General features: G+C 49.0%; 1 protein-coding gene across 1 annotated transcript in view; it reads left to right on the top strand.

Annotated features, from left to right (window-relative positions):
- SSH2 (slingshot protein phosphatase 2) overlaps positions 1-16,148 on the top strand; it is a 107,370-nt gene that overhangs the window by 77,302 nt on the left and 13,920 nt on the right. Inside the window, 7 exon segments of the mRNA XM_087924702.1 lie at positions 161-219; positions 222-354; positions 4,087-4,180; positions 5,448-5,576; positions 7,496-7,542; positions 9,654-9,800; positions 11,448-11,648. Of these exon segments, the coding sequence (XP_087780828.1) occupies positions 161-219; positions 222-354; positions 4,087-4,180; positions 5,448-5,576; positions 7,496-7,542; positions 9,654-9,800; positions 11,448-11,648 (810 nt within the window).

Raw genomic sequence — 16,148 nt, 5'->3', positions numbered from 1 at the left:
CTGATGACGTTACCTAGCTGGGTCATGAAACGTCTGCAATGAAACCACCCAGCTCAGAGAGCCCCAAGGACCCCTCATTTCAACCCGTAGCTACAAATATTTTCCTTGATTCAACCAGGGTCACCTTGTTTCTCTTCCTCTCTCCCCCTCCCCCAACCAGGTCTGCCCTGCAGAGCCTTCACAAAGCCTGCGAAGTGGCCCGCATCCACAACTATTACCCGGCAGCCTTTTCCTCACCTGGGTCAGCTACTATGAGAGCCACATCAATTCCGACCAGTCCTCGGTCAACGAGTGGAACGCCATGCAAGATGTCCAATCCCACCGGCCGGATTCCCCAGCCCTCTTTACGGATGTGTAAGTAGATTTGGGGCGCCCTGCTACCGTGTTTCCCCCGAAAATAAGACTCTGGCTTAATTATTATTATTTTTTTGCCACCCCCCCCAAAAAAAGGCACCAGGTCTTATTTTCGGGTGACGTCATCCACAGACTAACCTCACTTGCGTGCGTCACCCACCGGCCCCCTTTTCGCTGTCAGAGGCCTCCAGGAATTTCTTCTATGGCCACCAAGGCTTCCCTAAAGGCCTCTGCAGCTGATAAGAGAGCTCAGGATCGATCCAGAGCTTTGTTCTCAGCTCCAGAGGCCTTCAGGAAAGCCTTGCCAGCCTTGCTGGCTGCAGAAGAAATGGGCCGGCCTGGCAGGTGTTGAGATGTGCAAAGCCTGGCTACACCTGTCCAAAGGTAAGTAGTAGGGTAGCTCCACGCCCCCATCCTCACCCTAGTTTAATTTTTACCCGTGGACCCTGGAGTGGGCGGGGTCTGAATTAGGGCTTATTTTGGGGGTAGGTCTTACATTGGGCACACGTGTAAAAAATCAAACTAGGACTTACTTTCAGGGTAGGTTGTATTTTCAGGGAAACAGGGTAGGCTCCCACAAGGACACCCATACTGTCCAGCAAAGGGAAGAAAAAAAATAAAACCTTTTTAGTGGTAGTCCTTGACTTACGACCTCAGTGGAGTTCAAAATTCCCATTGCTAAGCGAGACACCCTTGACTCATACTGTCCAGCAAAGGAAGAACGGCGGGGGGGGACAATGACATGTTTTTTACAGGTAGTCCTCGACTTATGACCACAATAGAGGCCAAAATTTCCGCTGCTAAGTGAAACACCCTCAACTTATACTGTCCAACCAAGGAAGGAGGAGGAGGAGGTTTTTATTTTATGACCTTTCTTGCCACAGTTGCTAAGTGAAGTGTAAGTGAAGCGAAGTCGTTAAGCGAATCCCACAGTGTTGTTAAGTGAACCCGGTCGTTGCAGCAGCACAGACTGTTCAGTTCCGGAAGCCCTATTAGCGCCAGAAGCTTCCACACTGCCACCTTCTTGAGCCTGGGAAAATGGAATTTCTTGGAGCCTATGCGGTTCGACATAATAGCATTCTTTTTTCCTAAGTCAAGGTCATGTTGTATCTGCACCTGGCGGGAGAGGACAAGCTGGGACGGATGGGGATTGGGGCGTGGGATGCCACGACGGGTGGATCCGTCATTTTTTTTTACTTAATTGCAAGGTTTTCAGATTCAGGATTTCCCAGGTGTGCCTGTTTCCTCTCCAAAATAAATTAAAAAAAGAACTTTGGAGACGATTTCTGTCTCGGAGTTATTTGTCGGAGTGGAGGTTTTCTGGAACGCTGACACGAAGAGTGACACCCGTCTCGCACGTCTGAAAATACAAATTTCCCGCCTGAGAAACTAGGGAGAGTAGTTTCTTCCGTCCCAGAGACAAATTCCTTGTGTGTCTACTCACACTTGGGCCAAATCAAGTACAAGTAGTCCTCGGCTTACGGCCACAGTGGAGCCCAACGTTTCTGCCACTAAGTGGGACATTTGTGAAGGGGATTTCGCCCCCATTTGATGAGCTTTCTTGAGGTTTGCTGGAACGTTGACACAGACTTGAGCCAAAGGAACCGTACGGGGGGCTTCCAGAAAGACACCCCCACACCCCCCAAACCCTTAAGGAGTCGATCCTTTTTGATCTGGGGGGGCTGTTTGTACCCCAGTGGATTTCCTTCTTCCTGGGCTCGGGACATTTATGGCACCGGCTGATCTGCCTTTGGAGCCGTCCAGCCGACTTCGTCCGCCTCTGGGCTATTTTTACCACCGGCGATAAAGTCAGAGAGGCGGCCGGAATGCATGGGTCAGTTGTCGGTGCCATATAAGGAAACCTGGAAAGCTCGCCACCCCAGGAAAAATAAGAGGGTGCAAGAAAGAGGCCGGAGCTACCAAGCGGTCAGATGCCCTTAATCGGTGCAGGACCAAGAGGAGAAGGCCTCAAAATTGATCCGGTGGTTATTCCAGGGAGGTTGTCCATCTCCTTCCTAAATTTCCACCCTGTGACCTTGAATCCCATCGGATTTCGGTGGCCGGAGAACTTGACCGACTTATTCCTTCGAGTTACAAGGCCGTCCTCGCTTGGCGACCCCCAATGGAGGCCCCAAAAATTCCCGTGGCTAAGCGAGATGGGGGTGTCAAAAGCGAGTTTTTTTAAAAAAAAACCTTCCTCGTCCCCAGTGAACCGCCGCAAATTTGTGAAGCGAGCGGTACGGTTGTTAAGTGTGAATTGCGGCCGTTAATCTCAGCTGGTCGTTAAGTGAATGGCTTCCCTGTCGACGTCGCTTGGTCGTAAAAGGGGGGAAATCGCGCGATCCCTGGCACACGCCGACCGTCGTGAATATGGAACCGGTTGCCGAGTGGCCAAATTTTGATCATATCAAGTGTGAAAAACATAAGTCAGATGTTTTTTTTTCAGTCGTTTCGGTCACTAAATGAAGCATTGTAAGTCAAGGACTGCCTGTAGGTGGCTTCCCCAGACAACCATGGGACTCTGGGAATAGCTTCCAGTTCCTAAAATGATAAAACCACTTTAAAAAAAAAGGTACCCCAAAACAATAAAAGCCTCCATAAAGTAAATTAAGTTGAACGTATGGATGCCGAACCTGGTTGTGCCGGAAGAAAAGGCTTTCGGGGTGCTGTCAGATTCTGCACCCCTTTTATAATTCTGCACACGCTTTAGTAATTTCTTTACTATTGGTTCCGTGGGCGTGGCTTGGTGGACGTGGCTTGGGCGTGGCAGGGGAAGGATACTGCATAATCCTCGTTTCCCTCCCCGCTCCACTAACCTGCTTTCCAGCTCCGTTCTCCCGCGCAGGGCAACCAAAGGAGACCCGGCCGATCAGCTGTGGGCATTGCTTGGTGGGTGTGGGGTGGCTTGGTGGGCGTGGCTTGGTGGGCGTGGCAGGGGAAAGTTACTACAAAATCCTCGTTTCCCTCCTCACCCCACTAACCTGCTTTCCAGCTCTGTTCTCCTGTGCAGGGCAACCAAAGGAGACCCAGCCGATCAGCTATGGGCATTGCTTGGTGGGCGTGGCTTGCTGGGTGTGGCTTGGTGGACGTGGCTTGGTGGGCGTGGCAGGGAAAGTTACTGCAAAATCCATTTCCTTCCCCACCCCACTAACCTGCTTTCCAGCTCTGTTCTCCCGTGCAGAGCAACCAAAGGAGACCCAGCCAATCAGCTATGGGCATTGCTTGGTGGGCGTGGGTGTGGCTTGGTGGGTGTGGCTTGCTGGGCGTGGCTTGCTGGGCGTGGCAGGGGAAAGTTACTGCAAAATCCTCATTTCCCTCCCCACCCCACTAACCTGCTTTCCAGCTCCGTTCTCCTGTGCAGGGCAACCCAAGGAGACCCTACTGATCAGTTGTGGGCATGGCTTGGTGGGCGTGGCATTCGGTGGGTGTGGCTCGGTGGGTGTGGCAGGGGGAATTTCCCTCCCCGCCCCTCTGACCTGCTTTCCAGCTCCGTTCTCCCAGGCAGGGCAACCCAAGGAGACCCAGACGATCAGCTGGGACTCCACGGGAGGCAGAGAAGAGAGATGGGGGTTGGCGGGTCCAGTCCGAGGTGGGGATTGGCTGGTCCTCCCGACTTCTCGAAAGCATCCGCTTCCGGTTCTCGGGAACTGTCTGAATCCCGCCCCTGCCTTCCTCGCCCGCGTCCCATTCCCTCCGCCTGAATTCCTCCCTCGTGGCTTAACCTCCTTTCAGCCCCACGGAGCGCGAGCGGACGGAGCGGCTGATCAAGACCAAACTGAGGGAGATCATGATGCAGAAAGACCTGGAGAACATCACGTCCAAGGAGGTGAGAGGGGTGGGAAGGAGACCTCGGGGGACTGACGGGGATTCCCTGCCGTCCCCTTGCCCCGAAGAGGAGCTGGGGGGGGTTAAGCTATTCCCTGGAAGACCTGAAGGCAGGACAAGCCTGGAAGCTCATCCAGGAGAGAAGGAACCTGGAATTCGGGAGGAAACTTCCTAAGAGGGAGGACAATTAACCAGGGGGACAGCTGGCCACCAGAAGTGGTGGGGGATCCATCGCTGGAGATTTTCAAGAAGAGACTGGACAGCCATTGGGCCAAGATTGGTCTGAAAGGTGTATCTTGGATGGGCGGGGTTGGAGTAGATGACCTCTGAAATCCCTTCCAGCCCTAGGATTCTATGATTCTGGCAGGGAGGGAAGGAGGGAGGGAGGAAGGAAGGAACGAAGGAAGGAAGGAAGGAAGGAAGGAAGGAAGGAAGGAAGGAAGGAAGGAAGGAAGGAAGGAAGGAAGGAAGGAAGGAAGGAAGGAAGGAAGGAGGGAGGGAGGGAGGATGGATGGAAGGAGCAAGAAAGGAATGGATGGAAACTCATCAAGGAGAGAAGGTCCCTTCAAAATCTGTTATATTATTCTATGGATGGATGGATGGATGGATGGAAGGAAGGAAGGAAGGAAGGAAGGAAGGAAGGGTGATAAAGGGAAGAAAGGAAAATGGGAATGGAAAAGTGGAGGGAAGGAAGATTAAAAGGGCAGAAAAGAATGGGAACGGGAAAGAGGAAGGAAGGAAAGAAGGAAGATTAAAAGTGAAGAAAGGAAGGAAGGAAAATGGGAATGGAAAAGTGGAGGGAAGGAAGATTAAAAGGGAAGAAAAGAAAAGGAATGGGAAAGAGGAAGAGGAAGGAAGGAAAGAAGGAAGATTAAAAGTGAATAAAGGAAGGAAGGAAGATGAAAAGGGAAGAAAGGAAAAGGGAAAAGGGTAGAAAGGAGGCTTTTGAGAAGAGACCGGACAACCAGCCGTTTCTCTGAAAATGGTCTAGTTCTTGCGTCTCCTCCTTGGGTGGGTGGGCTGGATTAGATGACCTTACAAGGTCCCTTCCAACTCTGTAGCCATAACTCAAAAACTGTGTTGTATTGAAAATTACTTTTGTTTGTTTTATTTAAAAGACTTCATTTTTTAAATTACTTGGGTTTTTTTTTCTTTTTTACAAAATGTGTGAAAGCCTCTTCCCTTAAGGCTGTCTCCTCTCTCTCTCTCTCTCTCTCTCTCTCTCTCTTTCTCTCTCTATCTCTTTCTCTCTCTCTCTCTCACCCCAGATCCGCACGGAGCTGGAGATGCAGATGGCGTGCAACCTGCGTGAATTTAAGGAATTCATTGACAACGAAATGATCGTCATCCTAGGCCAGATGGACAGCCCCACGCAGATCTTCGACCACGTCTTTCTGGTGAGACTCTCCTGCCTTGGGGTGCAAGGGCCCTCTTCGCTCAGGCTTCGGGGTTCCAGTCACACGCTGGTGGACTCCTCCCTTCCCCGTCCACCGCTTCCAAAGCCTGAGTAAATTCCCCCAAATTGATTGGTGGGTTGTGATCCTGCTTACACTGGGGTTACACAGTGCTTATACTGCTTACGCAGGCATTTCGGTTTTGGAAGAACGGGACAGCTTAGACCAGGGGTGTCCACTTTAAGACCTGTGGACTTCCTCTCCCAGAATCCCCCACTTAGCCTGCTTTAAGAGGGATGGGCTTCCACTCCCAGAATCCCCCAGCCAGATGCTTTAAGAGGGGAGGGCTTCCACTCCCAGAATCCCCCAGCCAGGATGCTTTAGAGGGAGGACTTCCACTCCCAGAATCCCCCAGCCAGCCTGCTTTAAGAGGGAGGCTTCGACTCCCAGAATCCCCACTTAGCCTGCTTTAAGAGGGGAGGACTTCCTCTCCCAGAATCCCCCAGCCAGCCTTCTTTAAGAGGAGGACTTCCTCTCCCAGAATCCCCCACTTAGCCTGCTTTAAGAGGGGAGGACTTCCTCTCCCAGAATCCCCAGCCAGCCTGCTTTAAGAGGGAGGACTTCCTCTCCCAGAATTCCCTAGCCAGCCTGCTTTAAGAGGGAGGACTTCCTCTCCCAGAATCCCCACTTAGCCTGCTTTAAGAGGGGAGGACTTCCTCTCCCAGAATCCCCAGCCAGCCTGCTTTAAGAGGGAGGACTTCGTCTCCCAGAATCCCCAGCCAGCCTGCTTTAAGAGGGAGGACTTCGTCTCCCAGAATTCCCTAGCCAGCCTGCTTTAAGAGGAGGACTTCCTCTCCCAGTATCCCCCAGCCAGCCTGCTTTAAGAGGGGAGGACTTCCTCTCCCAGAATCCCCCAGCCAGCCTGCTTTAAGAGGGGAGGACTTCGTCTCCCAGAATTCCCTAGCCAGCCTGCTTTAAGAGGGAGGACTTCCTCTCCCAGAATCCCCAGCCAGCCTGCTTTAAGAGGGAGGACTTCCTCTCCCAGTATCCCCCAGCCAGCCTGCTTTAAGAGGAGGACTTCGTCTCCCAGAATTCCCTAGCCAGCCTGCTTTAAGAGGGGAGGACTTCCTCTCCCAGAATCCCCAGCCAGCCTGCTTTAAGAGGGGAGGACTTCCTCTCCCAGTATCCCCCAGCCAGCCTGCTTTAAGAGGGGAGGACTTGGTCTCCCAGAATTCCCTAGCCAGCATGGTTTAAGGCAGGGCTCTTCAAACTTAACAGCTTTAAGACTTTTGGACTTCAACTCCCAGAATTCCTCCTCCAGTCATGTTAGCTCAGGAATTCTGGGAGTTGAAGTCCACAAGCCTTAAACTTGCCAAGTTTGAAGGCCCTTGCTTGACGGCCTGTGGACTTCAACTCCCAGAATTCCCCATCAAGCATGGCTGGCTGGGGAATTCTGGGAGTTGAAGTCCACACAAGTCTCCAAGTAACCAGGGTTGAACACGATTGGCTTAGGCCAATCTTTCTAAACTTCAGTAACTTTAAAACATGTGGACTTCAACTCCCAGAATTTCTTGCGGACCGGGGAATTCTGGGAATTAAAGTCCACACACCTCTCAAAACTGCTAAAGTTGATAAACCCTTATTTCACGCAGTATCTTAGACCCATCGGTAGACAACAACGGTCAAAGATTCTTGAGCCAGGAATTTTGAATATTCCTTGCACCTGATATCACCATATTTGGGCATTTTTTTAAAAAAATTATTACTATTATTAGTAACATAACTAGAATAAGAGTTGGAAGGGACCACGGAGGTCTTCTAGTCCAACCCCCTGCTTTAGGCAGGGAAAAATATTACTTGCATGACCAGCTGTGCTCTAGTGTGACTGTTGTGTTGTGCTTTTTTCTTGCCCGTTCGTGCAGGGTTCGGAATGGAACGCCTCCAATTTGGAAGATTTGCAAACCAGAGGGTGAGTCGGCCTCAAAAATACACAAAACACACAACTTTGGGTCTTTTGCATCGCAATATATGCCTTCCTTTCTCTCTGCCCCACCCCCAAAACCCACGCATATTGTAAACACCGAATAGCCACTACCAAACTCCTAAAGCTCTTCTTCTATATTTATATTGTATCTGCGCAGAGGCAGACCGCGGCTTATCTCATCCTTGACTGTTGCCAAACTCCCTGCAGGAAAAGTTCACAGGCTGAAAAACTAGGTTAAACAAAAGTAGGGAAGTGTGATGGACTCCCGGCAACGGTTGGCCGTTATCTGCAGAGAGGAGTGGCGTAGATATTTTCACAGGCCCGTCTCCGTTCGAGGAACTTTGGGCTCAGCCCTCCCTGGAGCAGAAGCGTAGCAACCTCACCCAAGGATGCGGAAGGGTCGGGGTAGTTTGTGTTCGAATTAAGGCTTTTGGAGACACTAACAGACACACGTTAGTCCCCAAAACCATGTTTTTTTTCTTGATTTCAACGGCTGTGAATTATAGTCGTTCACAGCCCGTAATGAGTCTCAGTTTGTAAATAAATCGTCCCGTGGAAGTCTGCCAAAGTCCTTCGAGATAAGGCTGATCAGCACTCACCTTTATCTCCCTTGAAATGCTGCCAACGGCTAAATTGCCTATTAGTTATGCGAGGCCAAACGGAGCACAAAGTCAACACGGAGCTCCAGGTTTCAAACCGACCAGTACGAATGACGTTGCTTCCTGCAAAGGGCTCCTGTCCCTTTGCTCCTCCTTTATGTCTTATGGGAGGGCCAATCATCTCCAAGCTTTATTCCCGAGTCGGCCCTTTTGTCCTAACTGTTCTTGCCTTCTGGCAGCTCTGTGCATGTGCGCGCTGGGAACAGGCTCCCTCTGCTCCTCTGCCTCGCTGATGTCAGATTCTGGAGGCTCCGGAGTCAGCACATGACTCCCAAATGGCCCTGGCCCCATCTCTGTGTCGGACGCAGGACCCTCGTCTGAGCCTTCCCCAGACTCGAGGACTGGGCCATGTCCCTCCCCACTGTCCGACTCTGTGGCCAGCTCTGCAGGCTGCTGGTGGACCACAACAGTTCGTTTATTGAGTTATTTCCTTCCTTGCTTGCTTATTTAGATGTTTATTTGTTTTATTTAGGAGTATCAGGTCTAATAGTGTTTCTCTTTTGTCTGAAGTGGTGCAGGGTTTTCTGCCTGAGCAGGGGTTGGACTAGAAGACCTCAAAGGTCCCTTCCAACTCTGTTATTCTAGTCTATTCTGTTAGCAGGGTTTATACACGGGGGAATGTTACTTGAAGAGTACGCTGGGTCTGGGCTGTGTGAGGGGAAGCTTAATTTTCTTTTAACATTTGTATCCTACCCAGGGGTGGGTATTAGAATATAATTTCTATTCTATTCTAATTTCTATTCTGTTCTAATTTCTATTCTATTCTAATTTCTGTTCTAATTTCTATTCTATTCTAATTTCTATTCTATTCCAATTTCTATTCTGATTTCTATTCTATTCTAATTTCTATTCTATTCTAATTTCTGTTCTAATTTCTATTCTATTCTAATTTCTGTTCTAATTTCTATTCTATTCTAATTTCTATTCTATTCTAATTTCTATTCTATTCCAATTTCTATTCTGATTTCTATTCTATTCTAATTTCTATTCTATTCTAATTTCTGTTCTAATTTCTATTCTATTCTAATTTCTGTTCTAATTTCTATTCTATTCTAATTTCTATTCTATTCTAATTTCTATTCTATTCTAATTTCTATTCTGATTTCTATTCTATTCTAATTTCTATTCTAATTTCTATTCTATTCTAATTTCTATTCTAATTTCTATTCTATTCTAATTTCTATTCTAATCTAATTTCTATTCTATTCTAATTTCTATTCTATTCTAATTTCTATTCTAATTTCTTTTTTAATTTCTATTCTAATTTTTATTCCAATTTCTATTCTAATTTCTATTCTGTTCTAATTTCTATTCTATTCTAATCTCTGTTCTAATTTCTATTCTATTCTAATTTCTATTCTTATTCTATCCTTTGTTTAAACAATAAAGGCAGGAGGTAAACACCTAAACAATGCCACCTCTCCCATTTCCGTGCAGGGTGCGGTATATTCTGAACGTCACTCGAGAGATCGATAATTTCTTCCCGGGAGTTTTCGAATACCACAATATCCGCGTTTACGATGAAGAGGCGACGGATCTGCTGGCTTACTGGAACGACACCTACAAATTCATCTCCAAAGCAAAGTGAGCCCCTTTCGCTTGCTTTCGGTTGTGTCTGCGATGCGTTTGGCCTCTCGCGGTTGCTTTGACTTATTTGGCGGCGTAGTTTCATTCAAGGGCAACTCCCAGAATGCCTGAGCTGTGCTGGCGGGCTGAGGCATTCTGGGAGTTGAAGTCTGCAGGTCGCCAAGAGCCTGGTGGACTTTAACCACAGCAAATTGGCTAGATTAAATCAGCATAAAGTGCGATTCGGAGTAAAAAGAGGATACTCCAGTCTGGTTAGGGATATGAAGTTATGCTGAGAACCTTGTCGGCTTAAAGGGGGTTAAGAGAAGCCCCCTGACTTAGTGCCCCAAGGCTGGGGGTGCTTCTCCCTCACTTTTGGGGAACGCAGCCCGGCCACTGGAAGGCTGTTAGGTGCAATAAGTCGGTAGATTTCGGTCCTGCTTTGCTGCCTGGAAGGGGTGTCCCTAGAACGTGGTCAAAATGGCAAAATAGATGGATAGAGACAGGCAGACAAATGAGAGACAGGATGGATGGATGGATAGATGAGGTAGGGTAGGTAGATAGATCGATTGATGGATGATGAATGGATGATATAGATAGACAGAATAGAGAGAGAGAGGAAGGATAGATAGATGATAGATGGATGATATAGATAGATAGATTCGGTAGGTAGGTAGGTCGGTAGGTAGGTAGAGGATGGATGGATGGCAGATGATATAGATAGAAAGACAGACAGGTAGATAGATGGTGAATGGATGGACGATATAGATAGATAGGCAGGCAGGCAGGCAGATAGATGGTGGATGAGATAGATAGACAGACAGACAGAAAGATGGATGATGGATGAGATAGATGATAGATAGATAGATAGATAGATAGATAGATAGATAGATAGATAGATAGATAGGATAGATAAGATAAGTAAGATAGATAGAGACAGACAGACAGATGGATGATGGATGGATGAGATAGATAGGCAGGAAGGCAGGCAGATAGATGGTAGGTGGATGATGGGTGGATGAGTAGATAGATAAGATAAGATAAGATAAGATAAGATAGGTAAGATAGATACAGACAGACAGATGGATGATGGATGGATGAGATAGATAGGTAGGCAGGCAGGCAGATAGATGGTAGGTGGATGATGGGTGGATGAGTAGATAGATAGATAGATAGATAGATAGATAGATGATGGATGATAAGACAGACAGACAGACAGTCAGACATATAGATAAGAGAGATACACACTGTAGATATAGATAGAGAGACAAACAGATGAGAGAGAGATGAGAAATTGCAGATCGATATTGTAGTTAGATAGACAGATGACAGATAATGGTAGACAAGTTACAGATAGCTGATACATTAAAAAATAAATACGGTAGACAGATGACACAGAGAGAGAGAGAGAGATGGATGGATGGATGGATGGATGGATGGATGGATTGGTAGGTAGGTAGATGCACAGACAGTTCAGCAGGTGGCTGGACGAACGAATGGGTGGTAGAGAAATGGTTTGGGCAAGCGGGTGGATGGGGGGACGTCATATTCCTGCTTGTGAACATGATGCTCTGCAAGGAAAGTGGGGTGGGGGGCGCCTTCTGGGGCTGGGGGGCCCCTTCGCTTTCCCCCCCATCCTGCCACTGTCCCCTCTTCCCATCCTAGGAAGAACGGCTCCAAGTGCCTGGTCCACTGCAAGATGGGGGTCAGCCGGTCGGCCTCCACCGTCATCGCCTACGCCATGAAGGAGTACGGTTGGAACCTCGACCGGGCCTACGACTACGTGAAGGAGCGCCGCAGCGTCACCAAGCCCAACCCCAGCTTCATGCGCCAGCTGGAGGAATACCAGGGCATCCTCCTGGCCAGGTGAGTCCAGGGCGGCGGCTGAACCATGTTCTACTTCTGCCAGAAACTTTCGACTTACAAGCAGGGCTGGGATTCTCCCGGTTCAGACCGGTTCGATTGACCCGGTTGTTAGGATTCTGCGCTGGCCCCACCCTTTCCGGCCCAGTCAGTCCTTATTGCGCACGCGCAGCATCGCGCACACGTCCGACGTCTCCTCCACCCAGTCACTCCGTAAGGCCGTGAGGGCAAACCTATGGCACACGTGCCAGAAAGTGGCACGCAAAGCCACATTACCTCCAGCATGCAAACCCTGGCCCAGAGCAGTGGAGTTGGTGCACACATGCGCAGAGATGCGCGGCGTGCACAGGGCGGTTGCTGATACGTGTGCAGAGAAGCGTGGCACGTGGGGTTTGTGCAGGCTTGCGCAGAGATGCGCGGCGTGCGCAGGGGGGTCACTCACACGTGTGCAGAGAAGCATGGCACGGGTTTGTGCACACTTGCGCAGACATGCATGGCGTGCGCAGGGGGCTCACTCACACGCGTGCAGAGAAGCATAGCACATGGGGTTTTGTTACACCGACAGTGCAAAAAAAAAAGAAAATTAGGACCGTGTTTCACACTGAACGACCGTTGGCAACCTCAAAGTGATCGAAATTCAGGCGCTTGGCCCTAACTCGTACTTATGACGGGCACAGTGTTGCCCTCCCTCCCGGATCCCCTTTTGTGACCTTCTGACCAGCAAAAAAACCCCATGGGGGAAGCCGAGGTTTATTTAACAGCCGGGCTACGGACGTCACTGCTGCGGGGGATTCACTTAAGAGCGGCGGCCAGGAAGGCCGTAAAATGAAGCGAAGCCGGCTTCTCGACTGTCTCGCTCAGCCAGGGGAAATTGGGGCCTCCCTTGCCGTCATAAGTTGAGGACCTGCTTGTAACCCCCCCTGGTCCTGGCAACTGATTCACATTTTTGACGGTTGCACCCTCCCGGGATCCCCCTTTGGCGACCCTTCTGACCAGCCGATGGGGAGGCCAGATTCACTTAACAACCAGGTTACTAACTTAACCGCTGCAAATGATTCTCTTAACGACGATGACAAGAAAGGCCGTAAAAGGAGGCAAAGGCCACGTAAGAACTGTCTTGCTTAGCAGCAGAACGTTGGGGCTCAATTGTCATAACTAGAGGGACTTACCGGGTAATCCTCTCAAGCAGGGGGTTGGACTAGATGACCTCCAAGGTCTCTTCCCTCATGTTATTCTGTTGTTCTGCTGTTCCTCATGCAAACCCCCCCTCAAAGTTGTGTTTGTAACGGGCACCAGCCATCTTGGGCAACCTGTTTTGTGTTTTCAGTGACACAAAATCCCCCGATTGCAGCCACGTGGCTGCCAGATGACGCCTGGAGGGTCTCGAATATCAGACGGGGTTTCGAAAGTGTGTTTGGAAGCAACAACTGGCCAGAAAACGAGACCCAGCGGGGGGAAAGGGATTTGAAACGGGCAAGAGACAGGCTGGCTCAGTGGGGCCGTTGTGAAGGAGGGCAAGAGAAAACACCTCTCAGAATACAGAATAGGAGGGGACCTTAAAGGCTTTCCAGTCCACCCCGCTGTCCAAGCAAGAGAGTCTACACCAGTTCAGACAAAAGGGGCGGTTATCAACCACTTCTTTAAAAGTTCCAGTGTTGGAGCATTCACAACTTCCGAGGGCAACTTTTGTTCCATGGGTTTGATGGTTCTCCCTGTCAGAAAGTTTCTCCTTATTTCGAGGTTGAATCTCTCCTTGGTCAGTTTCCATCCATTGTTCCTTGTCTGGCCTTCAGGGGCCTTGGAGAATAGCTTGACCCCCCTTCCTCCTCTCTGGGGCAGCCCCTCCAATATTGGAAGATGCTCTCCTGCCTCCCCTGGTCCTTCTCTTCCCTAGACTAGCCAGGCCCAGTTCCTGCAACCATCCGTCGTATGTTTGAGCCTCCAGTCCCCTCATCATCCTGGTTGCTCTTCTCTGTACTTTTTTTTTCTAGAGCCTCAACATCTTTTTTATAGTGTGGTGACCAAAACTGGATGCAGGACTCTAGGTGTGGCCTTACTAAGGATAGAAAGATAGAAAGATAGATAGATAGATAGATAGATAGATAGATAGATAGATAGATAGATAGATAGATAGATAGATAGAGGTGTGGCCTTACTAACGATAGATAGATAGATAGATAGATAGATAGATAGATAGATAGATAGAGGTGTGGCCTTACTAACGATAGATAGATAGATAGATAGATAGATAGATAGATAGATAGATAGATAGATAGATAGAGGTGTGGCCTTACTAACGATAGATAGATAGATAGATAGATAGATAGATAGATAGATAGATAGAGGTGTGGCCTTACTTACGATAGATAGATAGAGATAGATAGATAGATAGATAGAAGATAGAAGAAGTGATGTGGCCTATAGATAATAAGATGAAATAGATAGATAGATAGATATTGGCCTACTAATGATAGATAGATAGATAGATAGATAGATAGATAGATAGATAGATAGATAGAGGTGTGGCCTTACTAACAATAGATAGACAGACAGACAGACAGACAGACAGACAGACAGACATGACATAGATGAATAGACAGACAGACAGACACACACACACACACACACACAGAAACACACACACACAGATGATAGATAGATAGATGATAGATAGAGACAGACATGTCCAGTTCTTGCAACCGTCTGTCGTATGTTTGAGCCTCCAGTCCCCTCATCCTCCTGGTTGCTCTTCTCTGCCCTTTTTCTAGAGTCTCAACATCCTTTTTTATAGTGTGGCGACCAAAACTGGATGCAGTACCCTAGATGTGGCCTTACTAAGGGTTTACAGAGTGGTATTAGTTCCTCCCTTGATCTCGATTGTGTCCCTCTGTTAATGCAATTTAGGATTGCATTGGCTTTTTTGGCTGCTGCTGCACAACATTGGCTCCTATTTAGTTGGTTGTCCACTAAGACTCCGAGATCCCCCTCCCAGTTCCTGCTACTGAGCCTGGTTCCACCCAGTCTATTATAGGTGTCCTTTTCACCAGTTGCCTGCAAGGAGTATAAATCCTTCCCTTCCCCACCTTTCAGTCAGAGTTGAAGAAGCTTCTGGGATGAGGAGGGAAATGTCTCCAAAGAAAACCTGAAAGTCCAGTTGCCTTTTGAAGAAGAAGAAAAATAAAGCACCTTGGGGACAGCCAAAGGGGCCCCCGCTGGCTTAACTGACCCTTCACCTGGTCAGCGCTGGTGGCCGCAGGAGAATTGCGTGGCGTGTTTTGCCTTCCATTTCCGGAAAGCTGGTCTCGTTTGTTCCTGAAAACAGATGGGCAAACATGCCACCGGCAGCTGACCAACGGCCGGAGCGTGTGACCGGGATCGGGTGCCCAACTCAAGGGACAAACACCCTCTGAGTTTCCAATACCCCCCCTCCCCCCAGGCCACCTGATCTCTTGGGGCTTCGGATGTTGATCCTGACCGGATCGGCGTCTGTTGTGGGATTTTTTTTTCCCTCCTTCACCTCTCCTTGCTCAAAAAAAAAACCGGTCTTGCGTAACGTTTCTTCTCGGGCCGCGTCTTGTTCTGTCGTCTACGGCCGGGGTCGCCAATCTTTTGGACCTCAGGGACCCCCGCAACTCGTCGTTTTAAATCCCGCAGACCAGAGACCCTGAGAATGACTGGAATTTTGAGTCCCAGATTTCTGGTCGATAAGGGAGGCAGCTGTTAAGTGAGTTTTGTCCCCTCCTGCGGTCTTGCTCACCACCGTCGCTAAGCGACTCCCTGCGGTCATTCAGTCGCACGGGGGATTAAAGTGAATCGCATGGCTCCTCGGAGGGTCATAAAACAGGATCACCCACCCCCCCAGGACACTGCTAGCATCCTAAGGAGTCCTCGACTTTATGGCCAGAATGGAGCCCCAAAATTTCTGTTGCTAAGTGAAACCTGTGTCAAGTGAATTTTACAACTTTTTTCCTGCCGTCGTTAAGTGAATCCCTGCAGCTGTTAAGTGAGTTACCCGGTTGCTAAGTGAATTTGGCTTCCCCCCCTTGAGTTTGCTTGTCAGAAGTTCGCAAAGAGGATCCGGTGATCCATCCGGGACGATGCGACCGTCATAAACGTGAGTCCATTGCCAAAGCGTCCGAATTTTGATCACGTGACCCGGGAGATGCTGGGTTGGGTGTGAAAAACAGCCGTCGGTCCCTCTGGTCAGTTCCATTCTGACTTTGAACGGTCGCTGAATGGATTGTTGTAAGTCAAGGACTAGCTGTCTACGCTGGTTGCCAGATGTCCGCGTTTTGGATGTGGGGGCTGTGTGGCTGCTGCGGGAGTCGCCCGTGGGAATCGTGGTCCTAAGTCATTTTGGGGAGCGTGGTTGTAACTTCGAACACTCCCTAAATAAATGACTCTAAATTGAGGATTATAAACTGAATAACATTTCAAAAACTCCCTCCCTTTTCTTTCTTCCTCTTTCTCTTCTCTCTCTCCCTTTCCCCCCTCTCCCTCTCC

Source organism: Pseudonaja textilis, chromosome 1 (genome assembly GCF_049901715.1).
Source record: "Pseudonaja textilis isolate UNSWEBS1 chromosome 1, rPseTex1.2, whole genome shotgun sequence".
Lineage (NCBI taxonomy): Eukaryota > Metazoa > Chordata > Lepidosauria > Squamata > Elapidae > Pseudonaja > Pseudonaja textilis.
Note: the sequence above shows the minus strand (reverse complement) of the source record. Positions and strands in the feature narration are given on the sequence as shown.